Source organism: Calonectris borealis, chromosome 3 (assembly GCF_964195595.1).
Source record: "Calonectris borealis chromosome 3, bCalBor7.hap1.2, whole genome shotgun sequence".
Lineage (NCBI taxonomy): Eukaryota > Metazoa > Chordata > Aves > Procellariiformes > Procellariidae > Calonectris > Calonectris borealis.
The window spans coordinates 28,440,048-28,453,500 of NC_134314.1; the positions used below are offsets into that span (position 1 = coordinate 28,440,048).

Here is a 13,453-nt window from a genome sequence, read left to right on the forward strand (position 1 = left end):
ATTTTACTTCTGCTTGCTCAAACACTGGAATGACACCAAAATAGGTCTGAAGCAACTAATTAGCTATGAACTGCAGAATAATTCTAAGTAACAGCATCCCCCACAACACATACATCAAAACAGAGACAGCAAATTAACACGCTTATCTTATAAACTACAGCTTTCAAAAAACATCCTTAGGTAGATGCCAATCATTCTATCTAACAAAAAAGCATTACTAATCATTTGTAATATTAAAATGAGGTATATATAGCACACTAAAAATACTGAACTTCAATCTTACCCTCTCTCAAAGATATCTGCCAAACCTCCTAGGAACCCTGATTAGTGTACCACAGCAGTAGCAGGAATGTTATTGTGGCCACATTTACATAACAATGTATTTATGTTACCTTAAGCATATTTACCTTTTAAAGAGACAAAAAAAAAAGTCTTACTGCATTAACAAGGGCCATTCTTGGAAGTTCAGATATTGCAAGGCATTTCCTAATTGCAGAAATGAGCATGTAAACAACCCAATTCCTAATGCTCCAAGCTGTCATTTTTTTCTGACATGTCAATCCTAATACAGACTTTCCTCCAAATACACAAGCCAACTTTTGATAAACTATACAGTACAGCATAACCAAAACAGGTGTTATGAAACAGATCATTTTCCTATTATTTTCTGATTTGCCCATGAAAAGGCACCAGCCAACTCTTACCTTTAAGGTACCCATCAGATTTTCAATATTGTTTTTGTCAGCTGTTACTGCCTCTTCTTCACACAACTTAGTTTCATAGAGTTTTACTAACGATTCTGCTCCTTGGGTGTTCTTCAGCACTAAATTTACAGTTTTTAATCTGAAAAACAGTAATCTCAAGTTAACTGAACCATCAAGAACAACACTCAACACATTCATGTTTTTCAGCCTTTTCATGTCACGCAGTACCCCTTTATACAATGTTAAAGTTATGTTAACTCCCTTTTCCTTGATCAGTATTATTCATACTAGTATCTTTATCATGTGTGATGGGAGATGGCCTATTACATACTTATCTATGTAAATGGAAGACATGGAATAAACTTGGTTCATGTTCTGAATAACAACATTGAGTTCAGAGCGCAGAGTAGGTACTGAAGGTGAACCAGCAGCTTGACTGAAAAACTCTTCGCATTTATCTGCGATGACTCCCAGGTCATCCTTCAGTCGATCCAATTCTTTTTTCAGTTTCTGTAAAATGAAAGGTGATTGACAGTGCTTTTATCCTACATCAACCTCATATATACTCTACATATCATTATCAGTACAGGCCTGCTCTCCTTTGCTTGTTTCATGGCGACACCATTAAAAATTTTTAAAAAGGAACGTATGCATAAAAGGGAAACTAACAGAGTCACCATTTATTGGCATCTTTTTTCTCACAAACACAAGCTTAATCTTTGACTCTGGTCTTTTCAAGGTGCACCGCAAACTTTCCTGGCTCCACTCAAAACATCTGGATGTATTTGTTTTAAAATAAAGCTCTTTTCCTAGGCAAAACAGCCTTAATCAAAGGCTTACCTCTTGCTCTGAAATCCTAAACACACTTTCATGTAGATCATCCCTTTCCATTGGGGTTCGGATCTGCCGTATTAAACGCTCCTCACAACTCTCCAGCTGAAGTCTGATATTTCTGACTTCGGAGATGTACAGATTGTAAATCGATTCTTCCTGCTCCTCTGTTGAAAGAAATAAGGCACATGTTAGCAAACAAAGCCATCACATCATTTCCACCATGTCGTCTTATGAAACACTTTATAAAGTCACCATTCTACAGGTCTTTTCATGACTGGATGAAGTCCCATCAGTTTCCACTGGAATTTTGGCTATGAGGCAAATTTTAGCAACCTTTAAATTTTAGCTATTATTAGATCACCTCCTCACACATGAAAAATTAGCATACATCTTTGACCATTCATCCCAGGCACAGGCATCACCCCTTACGCAGACACTGCTAAACTCAGTGATTGATTCTTTCAGTCAGATGATATCGGGGTTTTTTTTTTTTTAAATCCTCTTTCAGGTGCATAGGGCAACAGGTCTTTGTTTAAGTATAGTGAACTATGCAAATGCAGTAATCAGCTTTGCACTACTGTATTTCTTTAAGTCATTAGCTACTTGAGAGTAAATCAGAGCAGGTATTTTAAGCTTTCTGTTCTTATTGTATTTAAAAACAGAGTTAAGAAAGCAGTAACTACAGGCATTCTGTGGAACTAGGAAAATATCTAGGACACTTTTCTTGCCTTAACAGTGTGAAAAAAGTTCTAATTCTGTTATGAACTCAAAGTAATCAAGTTGCATTTCCAACATTCAAAAACAAGGAACCATGACTAAACAGTGAGCTGCAGTGCACAGAATAAATTCTTGGGTGTAAAATTTTTTGTAGTGCTCTGTATATTAAGTAACACATCAATATTTCTACATAGCTTAATGCATACAAAGTTAAGAAACTTAGAGCTTCTGTACAATGTAATTGTGCACGTTGTTAAAATTATGACTATCTGTTCGGAAGAACTGGGGCAATATTGATATTAACAATATGATAACATGGGTAATTCACTAGAGCTTGTATTCAGAGAGAGAAGTTTTATCAAGAACTACAATCTCTCTCGTGACGGCATCTTTCTACTCTTCTCAGCAAAGTTTTACCTCTTTCTGCAGATTTCAGAAGCTCTTGATAGTATTGCTTGCAAACGTTAACTTCCCTTTCCAGCTGTGCTGTATCGGAGCTTGTAAAGATTTTGGACTCCTGGCTATCTTCCACAAAATCATCAAAGCGGGACTGCAAATTGCTTAGAACCTGCTGATGTTCACCTGGCAACATCGTCTTTATCTGCAACAGATTATAAACCCAAGGCACAGTCAGCAATGATGCATCACTCACACAGATCCCTGTAACACTTCTTATCAAAAAGCAATATTGACCAACTACTAATACGGTAAAGTCAAAGAATCGAGGTTCTGAAAGCTTGCTGCTCCTGGGCTGGAGTCCACTTGACAGGTATGAGCATAACAGCTGATAGTTTACACTCACTATAAAATCCTTTTCCACCTTTAATGCCAGTAATGGGCTATGTTAAGACAATCCTACATCAGACACCATTTCTCCATCTAATGCCATGTAGCAACAAACAGGAAGCCAGCAAGAGGCATAGAAGTAGGGACACTTAAAGAATTATCTCAGATTTCTTCTTTTCAACAGCAAGAGTGGGAAATTAGGAGTGAAAATGTCATTTTGGGTATTACAAATATTATTGCAACAGTTTATAGACAACCAATGTTGTATAATAAACTATTATATTAAATAGTGGTACGCTATACATCTAACATTGTGTAATTAAGTGATCTCACCCACTGTTTTAGCCAGACACAATAGTCTTTTAATCTGTATCACTATTTCATTTCTGACAAATTGATCCTAATTAGCTATTTAACATTTCAAGTTACAGACATATATAAGAATGAAAAATTGCATTACGGAGGAATGAGTGTTCAGCTGCCTTCAGCTTGAAAGACTAAATGTCGCTTCACAGTTGTTCCATTGTTAGTAAGAAGTTGCAGCCATTAGGAAATAACGGGGATTTTTAACCTTAGCCTAATGAAGCAGATCTCCCCAGATATCTCCAACATAAATGCAGAAAGGTAGACTCTTCCAGAACAAAATTCAGATTCAGTCACTGTTCAATTGCTTTCGAGAGATCCTGTCCCTCTGCTGACAACAGGAGACTAGAGAGATGAGCGCACTAAGGCTACAGGTAGTTTTCATAATACAACCTCTCTGTTCCTTCCCCAAATGCATCTGTGTAAAGCCTACTCAGATCAAGGCAGAACGTTGCACAGTGGTAACCAGCGTGGCCACTGCCAGCTATTCCCACAAGAAGATGAGGATTGCTGCGAATTGTTGATTATACAATATTTCTGGGAAATGTAGCCTATGACTTCCCAGCAAATGGCTAAAAGGCCCTTGCTAGACGTAGCACATACCGAGGCAACGTTGCCAGCTTGAACAGCTTCAATTTCGTTTGTCAGGTAATGCCAGGACACCACACTCTTCATGTTTACATGTGACTCGTGCCAAAGGGCCAAAACATTCTGAAATTGCTGTTCAATCCTGAAACATAAAATGACTCCAACTTTAGATCAAAGTAACACATGAAAAGGGAAAAAAAAGTTAGGCATTATTTTAACCCAAGCTTCATATAAATGAATTTTAAAAGAAAACGGGTGTTTTTGTTTTGTCCCTACCTGTTGGCTGTATCTATTGCTTCTTTGTTTGGTGGAGGAACTGTGAAGCATACTGATGGAACCATGGCCTCATTACCACTCGGGCTAATGACCTTCCATTTAGCACGATGGGAGTTGTTTGCTAATACACACTCATCATCTTTGTAAATAGTTATCTAGTATTAACAGAAAAGCAGAATAATTTAATGAGCTAAGCATTACAAAATACTTTTACAAAGCACTTCTGCAAATGGTATCAACAAATAAGCAACAGAACAACAAAACCAATGTTCAACACAAGGATTTGCTCTTGTTTACTAGGGTGGAAGAAATTTAGAGCCTAGCGTTCTCCAGGAACATGGTAATTAATGAAACTTTAGCTGAATTCTCACGTCTGTAATTGATTTGAGGAAATTCAAGTTTCTAACCTCAATTTGTCTATAGTCACAGATGGCTTTAATTGGGATGGATGTTTTGAGTACACAGTCAGGGTTCCTTGGCTTCAGCTGAATTATTGCCTTTGCTCTCCCCACAAGGCCTGCTACTGTGCTCTTATACTGCAAGAGTTGTTCTTTTTCTTCCTAAAACAGTTAAGAAAAGAACACATCATAAGAGATGGCCAGAATACAGTGCTGCTTCTTTGATCCTGTTATGCTTTTTTCTTCCTGACTTATTTTACTGTGTTCCTTAAAAGTAACACATTTTACAAGAATAAAATACCTTTCTGAAGTCACTGTTTTCCCACAACATCTGGTATTGTAAAGATGAAGAAATAAATAAAACTGTATTTTAAGGGCATGAAAAACAGTCATTATACATGGATAGATGCAATTATTCAATTACAAGTTCTAAAAAACAAATCTTCTTTTTGTATTCCTTCACTTCAAAGGAATAATTTTAACATGCGTATTTCATATCCAACTATAATTTACACATTTCTTGTTTAATTGTAACTCACGTTAATAGGATCCCTGAATTCTTACCATAGACTCCTGGACAAGGTCTTCCAGCCTATGAAGGCTGCTTGATCTATCACAACTGTATTTTCGGTATATGGTATCTTTCAAATTCTTTAAATATTCCATGGCTTCTTTGGCATCACTGAAAAACTAGGATGAGATAAATATCTGGGTTATTTTTACACAACCTAAAAAGTATACAAACAGTTACACTATGAAGTTTTCTTTAAATGCTGCCTTTTTAAAAATAATCTTTTCTAGTAGCTTGAAGTGACCCCTGTACCACACAACACTATTCATGATCTCATGTTTAAATGTACTGTTCAAGAAGGCACACGTTGTAACACCAGTTATTCTTGGTGCTAGCTACATGCAAAATTAATTTAGCAGTTATTGAACTTCAGTTAATTACTGTTCCTGCAATGGAAAAATTTTCTGAAGTGGGTCTTGCTTCCCTTGGAATTACAATTATTTTCACATATAAAAAACAAACAAAGACTACAAACTATAGCAAACTAGCTGCAAACTTCAGCAAGCACACTGGAGCAAACATTTTGTGCAGGAAGGGAAATGAGCTGCCACACTTGACAGTTCTGCGTAGGCATCTGCACCTCCAAATAGGGTCCTGGTTAAGCATAATTGGGAAGGGAAATGTCCTGTGATAATCCTCACCCCATTCTGTCCCTGAAACCTCATTTCTCAAATCCAGAATTCCAATTTCTTCCCCCTACCACTAGAAGCCCAAATCGCTCAACTTTGTCTTCTCCAGTGTCCATTTCCTAACTTTGGGCTCTTGTCCTTCTCAGTCCGAAGGCATCTCATCCCAACATCATCCCCCTTCCTCTATAACCACCCAACCCACAAGACACTAAGGAATAATCTTTGTAATTTAAATATTAAAAAAGAGTAGATTTTTTTTTTTAAACCAGAAACTCTTAAATCTTCGATCCTCGTGCATATAACTGAGAAACCCTTAAATCCTTGATCCTCATGCATGTAACTGAGTACTGCATCATTTGCTGAGTATGTAAATGGGTGATAATCAGAAAGGTGTTTCGTTGGACGTGTCTGCTGTCACGAGTGTTCTCTGCTCCATTTATTATTAACGCTGTACGTTCCATTTCTGTTTGGGTAGTCCTGGAAAAACCACATAGAATATGTTCTCCCTTGCCATCATTAACCACCCTGCACCCTGTATCATCTGCAAAAGCTGTATTGACAGCAGTTGCGTATGACAGGGAGAGAACATGGCTTCATTCTCCGGGTCTCTACTTCCAGCTGTGGCACTCTGAAAAGACATCAGGCCAGATTTTCATCTGCTGTGAACTGATAAAACTGTAGTAAAGACAATGCAGGTGTGGTAACACTGTGGGAGCATGGCTCATCATCTAACGATTGCACATGACAAATGTCAATTCTACAATTACTGTGAGAAAGCAACTAGCACTTTCAGTGGAACTTTTTTACTATGGTCCTAACTTAAAACATTTCACATTATTACCTCAAAATACGCAGCATTTTCTCTCAAATGTTGTTCAACACAGTGACAAAGCTGAAGAATCCAGCTCCATTGTGTCTGCATTGCAGCTCTATAGGCCTTTAAAGTAGACAAAGAGATTTTACAAAAGGAAATTAAAATTAAAACGTGCATACAGAATTTAGGAAACATGAAAGTAATGCAGCAAACACAAGTATCTAAACCTGACCTCCTCACCCAGGGAAAAACAAGCTGCAGCAAGGAAAATTCCAATTAGATATGAGAAAAATCCTGTTACTACACAAGAGAAAACTCTCCCAGAGAAGCTATGAAATCACCACATCCTTGGGCACATTCAGAATTCAGCCAAACAAAGCCCTGACACTAAGCAGGGTCTGGACTGCATCTCCTGAAGTTCCCCCAGTCTAAGCTAGTCTATTTACTCACTCAAAATAGCCGTTATTCTTCCTTGGATACAAATCAGATATTAAAGTAACACTGAATGCACAATAAAAATAATTAATCAGGACTTGCAGCAACGTATAATTTTGTGTAACAGTTGCACAGGAATTTAAAGAACGTAACCCTACTCGAATGATGCTTCCTATACCGTCTGCATGGTGCTGCCACGAGTGTTCACCAGCAGAGGGTACTCTTGACTTTGTGAAATCAGCCAAAAGTATCAATTTTTCAATTCCATATGATTCTCAGGGAATTCAAGAGAGTTCTTCCATTGGCTTCAATGAGTTTCAAACTGATGCATTAAAGCACAGATTCTTCTATACAAAAGGCATAAATTTGCTTTTTTTTTTTTAACTTTTTAAATGTCCCAATATAGCATTATTGCAGACATTGTAACCTGCATAGTCATCTTCATTGCGATGGCCTGGTTTCATAATATATATCTTTAACATATTATTAAGTATATTACACTGGTAAGAACCCATTAGAACAGCATATACTTTTAAAGAACAGAATTCCCCACATTACATAAAAAGTCATTTATTATTCAAAGTAAATGTCATGAGAAGGAAGGAAGGGAGGAGTTTTCTTCATGTTTCTAATTTACGCAGATATAGCTCACTGAGCTGAAGAACCATAAAAATCCATCCTCTCTGACTGTTTTTTCATTCTTATAGAGTAAACCGGCTTTTTATTGTTTCCATTTTTACCACCCACTGTCTGTATTTACTCTTTTCTTGAAGATCTACAGTGAAAAGCATTTTACATTCTCCTTTGGAAACTTGTTATGACCCTACAACAGCTACAATAAATTTTCTGTAAACCGTTTACCTATAATACAGAGCTTGATTCAAGCCTGAAATAAATCACATCACCTGCTCAGACTTTTAACATCCAAACAAGTTTCATAATTCACTGACAAATAAGCTATGAAACCAACCCTAAACCATACATAACAGGAACCCATACATATAGTGGGTGACTAGAAAAGCTCTACTGAAACTTCTTTCAATCCAACAGGAGAGAAATCACATTAGGGCTGTTCTGTGCCCTCAGTTTGCCAATGCAATTTGTATCAATAACTCTAGAAGCTGCATACATGACCAGAAACATCTGTACAGATCAACTCTGGAAATTTTAATTTTAGACTTTAGGGGAATTTTATCTAAGCAATCCAAGACGTAACTGTAACTTTACAGAAGTGTTTTTTCTTTTCGGAAACTGGAAGACAGATACAACAGAGATGCTGAAGAGGAAAAAAAAAGGCCCCATTATTCAGAGTCTTGTTGTTTAATTTCCTATGAGTTAGCACTTCCCTTCTCTTCCCCCAAAATCTAAGGTCTATTAAATTACAGAACTATTTTCTTGTTTGTGTGCTGTTTTTACTAACTCACCTCAATGGTTAGCCTGGCTGGGTGATTTTCAAGAAGCAATTGCTCAGCTATTTCTTGTACTGCTTTAATAACTTCTTCTTTTTGATCAAGTTCTCTCATTAATTCCTTTTTTCCAGACAAAAAAAAAAAAGATAGAAATGTTTTAGAAACGTCTTAAATTCTTAAAGATGATTTAATTATTCCCTCTGGATTATACTAGCAATACATACTGCATGGTATTCCTTTTTTCTTGTTATATTGGGGTTTCTTTCACTCCAGTCATATGCAACCTCTTCCTCTTCTTTTTCATTCAGCCATATCAGCTCTCTAGTAGCACGAGACACAAAATTGTGAAGAGCATCTAGATGCCTTTCCTGATTTCTCGACGTGTTCTTTATTAAAAAGAAAAAAAAAGATTTACAAAAATCAGAATTTAAAGCTCATCCCTTATTAAAGATGATGTACACAGAAAAGCTGAACATCAAAGAGGATGACAAACTTACCAAGAGTTTTGAATACTGACTCTCCAGTTTGTGCAATTTTTCTGCATAACTGAGTTTAAGAGGGGCAGTCATTTGGATCTGTATTTTGTGTATGAGGTCAAAAGACAACAAAAAGGTTAGATATGTTAAACCACTCGATCTCCTGATTTCATGATATGTCATCTAGAGGTCAGAAGTAAAAGTAAGAAAGACTGTGAAACCCAAACACAGTTCTAAAATTCAACATTAGTCTACGGGTCACCCAGTAAGAAAGTAAACAAAGAAATAAAGAATATGGTGCTGTACCTCACTGATTTTAGCTTCTTTAAGGCTGGATTCAAATTCCTCAATAGCTTTGTGGACATTTTTGTGATTTTCTAAATGGCTTTCAACACTTGGTAAATCTGAACCCCATTCTGCTCTATCAAGTTGCACCTTACAAACAAGAAGGAAAAATTAGCCATGATCTACAAGGAGTGAATGTAAAAAGTAGAAGCGGACTGTTTCCGTAAAGATTGCTACCTGCATTTCTTCTACCCAGCTCAATAGGTCCTGGACAAATTTCATGTTCACTTCTTCTTCTGTTAAATTCTGATCCACAAAAGCTGATTTCATAAGAGGTTTTCTGATTTGCATCAGTTTGAGTGTTTGCAGAGTCCCACTGTCTACTCCGGTCACGTAGCTTTGAATTAACCGTGGTGGGATGCCTGGTGTGTAAGCAGGAGTGACGGTTGGTGTCAGTCTGGAAGTAAGACCTGATGAAAGGCCAGATGTCAAGCTGGAAGAAGTCAAAGTAGGTGTTAAACCTTGGGTTATTGAAGCATTTAATTCAGGGGTTAGGTTTGTTGTAAATCCTGAGTTTAAGCTTTCAGTTATTCCTGATATCATCAGCTTTGTCTGCTCTGTTGTCAGTGCATGCCCCTTGTTATACACGGAAGAACATTCGGTCCGTATGGCCATCAGTTCATCACGAAGTTTTGCAACTCTATTAAAATAAAAGAAAATACATAAACAAATAAATAAAAATTCAATGAATGCTTATGATTAAGGTTTATCATGCTGAACTGAATAGCAATATGATTCACATGATCTCTTACACTTTAGTTGTACGTATATTTATAATTGTTGTATATTGTTGTATATTTATAATTAAGCATTTGTATCAGAAAGTATAGGGTATGTCAGCTTATACTTCTGTAAATACAGATAATAGATGCAGAAATCAGGCAATGACCAGAAAATCAGCATGGTATGGGTACTAGCATGCACCACACACAATTCCAGGGAAAAGTCAGCAAAGCAGAGATCTTGCAAGATACTACATGTTGCAGTAGATCAAACACTTGCAGTTCACTGCCAAGGAGCTATTATGTGCTTGATCTCACCCAGTCCAGGACAAATCCTGAAAAACTTTGGAGCCACTTCTTCATAAAATTGAATTATGCCATTTAAATGCATCTTTCCACCAAGACTGTACACACTTCCACATATAAAGAAACGTTACGCCACTTATTAGCTGTTAAGACATCTACAGGCATCACCAGAAATCTCGCCTCCTTTTTTAAAAATCAAAGTTAGTGAATTCTAAAAGCATTTTAGGTGCAATAAAACAAGCTAACATCTTTACACTCAGATATCTAGTAAACATTAAACATTTAAGTCATGTTCTGATGAATGACATCATTTTCACAAATGAGTACAAACAGCTCCTCTTGTCTTCAACAACGTTTGTGGGCAATGTACCCACCAGAATACCTCATAATCTTTATTTGTGTGCCCAGTGACAGACTGAGAAGTTTATCCATAGACATAAAGATTTGAAAATGTTGTCCATAATGGGTATACATATTTGGGACATTTATTTATTCATATAAATACACTGTAAAGTACCTTTGCACAAGCTGGTCTGCCTGATAGTATTTTCCATCAATAAGAATTTGGGCATCAATCACTTGCTGGCGAAGAAGATTCTCAGATTCAAGAAGATACCCAGCTATCTCTGCTTCATGTTGGAACTGGAGCCCTGACTCTAATCGCTTGGTGTCCTGAATAAATACGAGAAAGCCATTAAGCCCTGCAGCTAAATCGAAGAGAAATGAGCTATAAGAAATCCTAATTTTTTTCGTAAAAACTTCTTCTGATCTTGAAAGAATTGTGAAGCATTTTAACTAACTACCGACAAAAAAATCCAGCAGAACTCACTCTAGGCAATTTTTGGTATTTTCTTGAAGAAATCTAAATTAAAAATAACAGTACAATGAAAATAGAAGTAGCAGCTATTAAGTATGCACTCAAAACCCCCTTTTTTTTTAAGTAGCCATTCCACTGCAGTAAGTTCATGAACACAGAAAAGTAAAATCACTGACTGACTTACAGACTGCAGAGCATTCCGGGCAAGTATTAGTTTGTCCTCACAGCTCCGGCTGTCCCGCTGAATTCTGTTCGCAATCTGCTGCAGCATTTCCAACCTAGGTGATGCCAGAGCATTTCAGAAAAATAAATAAGTATTAATGTTATTTATATCTACTAGACACGTTGCATGACTTTAAAAAAAACAAAAACAAACAAACAGCATCTAACACAAAGCATAAATACATACGGCAAGTTACCTGTTTCCTTCTAAGGTGCCATTACCAAAGCTTATACAAGATTTAATCAGTGTGGGACCACAATTAACAGAAAGGAAATTCTCGTTAGAGTCAACGCTGGTTCGAGCACTAGTACTGTTGCTAAACAGTGAATCACTGCTATGATAGCTATAACTACTGCTATTCATTTTTACATCCAGAGCATAGTCCTTCTGGCTGTTTACATTTGCTGAAAAATGAAAAGATAAAACTCCTACAAAATGCACAGCTTCTAGGGATGAAATTTCACTACTGGCTTTTGAAACACCTAGCACTCCTCCTTTAAATAGGCTTCAGTATGCATATTCAAAACCCAGCAATTAATATTCTGCCAGCTCTTCAAAGGATTTTACCTGGGGCTATGTATGCTATCTTGCTTTTGGCTTCCCTACCTTGCATTAAAGCTTTGCAAGTACAGACTAGGCAGCAACATTAGGGCGTCTCTAGGAAACAGACGCGCCAAATATTTTATTTAAGTGTCACTGAATGTCTATAAGCCAAAAAAGAATTTAAAGAAGTCTTTGCAGTGTTTCTCAGAAAAAGTTTCAAAAAGGAGTGAAGTGAGAACTCCATGCTCCACAGTATGGTACAAAACACCTCCAGGCTGGGCTGACTCCTTTTCCTTCAAATGGAACTGCACAATAAAACTGGGGGAATATCATGGTTAATCAGCTCATAACAACTTAATTTGAGACACCTGTAAACCATCCAACCCACCATCATTACTCCACTGTCCAAGTATGCATGTTTACTAACTACCCTGTCCCACTAATTTGTCCTCCTGCAAATTTCCCTTCAACTTCTTCCACATTCAGAGCTAATTGTTCTTGCTGTGTTGACCGCAAAACAAGTAAGAAAAATCTGATCACCGCCCCTAAGTTTACGCTTTAACTCAGAATTTGGGTCAGGGGCAATTTTTTCAGTGTTTCACCCCCTGCTTTTAGGACTTCCTGAAAACCACACCCACACCATAAGATGACTGTGGTTACGCAGACGAGCACAGCAAAGGCATAGACACACCCCTGCAGTAATTCCAAACTCGGCTAGTTTTGCAAACTAGAGCTCAGTTTGGCACTCTCCTCACTGACATCATATTAATTTTGATCTTATACACCAATCCGGCCACACATCATCTATCTGTGTTGATACTTTCAGGTGTATTCACCAGACTTGCAGGCAAAGTTTTAGTACTTGCCAAATTTCAGTATTAGCTGAGGTCACATTTTTGCCACAAACAAATCCCAACCCAGGAGCTGCATCAACACCTCATATTAGTGAGATGCACTAGTAACCAATACAAAAAACGTGGACTAAGTTCTTGTGTCCGGATCAACCAACAATTTTAACTTGATCACTAAGCCAGAATCACTTTTCTCTCTCATTTTAGAATGACCATCACATGTAGTGACCATCACCGTACGATCTGTCACTTTAAGTGTGTTTACCAATCCTGAAATATGGGAAGAAGTTTGTGTTTATTTGTATTTACCTGTGCTCAGTCCATCTGAATAAAAAAGAAATAAACTAATGTCGTTCATACACATTCTCAAGAAAGATAATCCAGCTTTCTGCAAGTATGAATAGAATTCCTTTTGGCGAAGGCAGGCACTAACTTTGCTTTTGGCAGGTCAGGACAGATTAACCTACAAGATCTAGCAGGCTGTATTTCTTCCGCTGCTTTCCAGTGTTCTGCTCTGCATGGTGGGGACAACTTTTGTATTCCTCTATAGGAACTTCTTTCGTTGTGATGTTGTGAATCAACACCTCCCATTGAATCTGCTATTTCAGTCATGCTTTTGCTTTTGTAAGCATGACACATATTTAAT

General features: G+C 37.3%; 1 protein-coding gene across 5 annotated transcripts in view; it reads right to left on the reverse strand.

The window, feature by feature from the left end:
- The window catches only part of DST (dystonin), a 313,438-nt gene that overhangs the window by 137,260 nt on the left and 162,725 nt on the right, over nt 1-13,453 (reverse strand). For all 5 annotated transcript variants that reach the window (XM_075145250.1, XM_075145248.1, XM_075145253.1 and 2 more), the window contains 16 exons: nt 11,375-11,468; nt 10,891-11,045; nt 9,523-9,985; nt 9,307-9,435; nt 9,022-9,099; nt 8,749-8,910; nt 8,540-8,644; nt 6,708-6,803; nt 5,231-5,356; nt 4,676-4,828; nt 4,269-4,423; nt 4,008-4,134; nt 2,673-2,856; nt 1,545-1,702; nt 1,036-1,214; nt 705-843 (listed from right to left, as the gene is read on the reverse strand). In XM_075145250.1, coding sequence (XP_075001351.1) covers nt 705-843; nt 1,036-1,214; nt 1,545-1,702; nt 2,673-2,856; nt 4,008-4,134; nt 4,269-4,423; nt 4,676-4,828; nt 5,231-5,356; nt 6,708-6,803; nt 8,540-8,644; nt 8,749-8,910; nt 9,022-9,099; nt 9,307-9,435; nt 9,523-9,985; nt 10,891-11,045; nt 11,375-11,468 — 2,503 coding nt within the window. The remainder of the gene's footprint in view (nt 1-704; nt 844-1,035; nt 1,215-1,544; nt 1,703-2,672; nt 2,857-4,007; nt 4,135-4,268; nt 4,424-4,675; nt 4,829-5,230; nt 5,357-6,707; nt 6,804-8,539; nt 8,645-8,748; nt 8,911-9,021; nt 9,100-9,306; nt 9,436-9,522; nt 9,986-10,890; nt 11,046-11,374; nt 11,469-13,453) is intronic.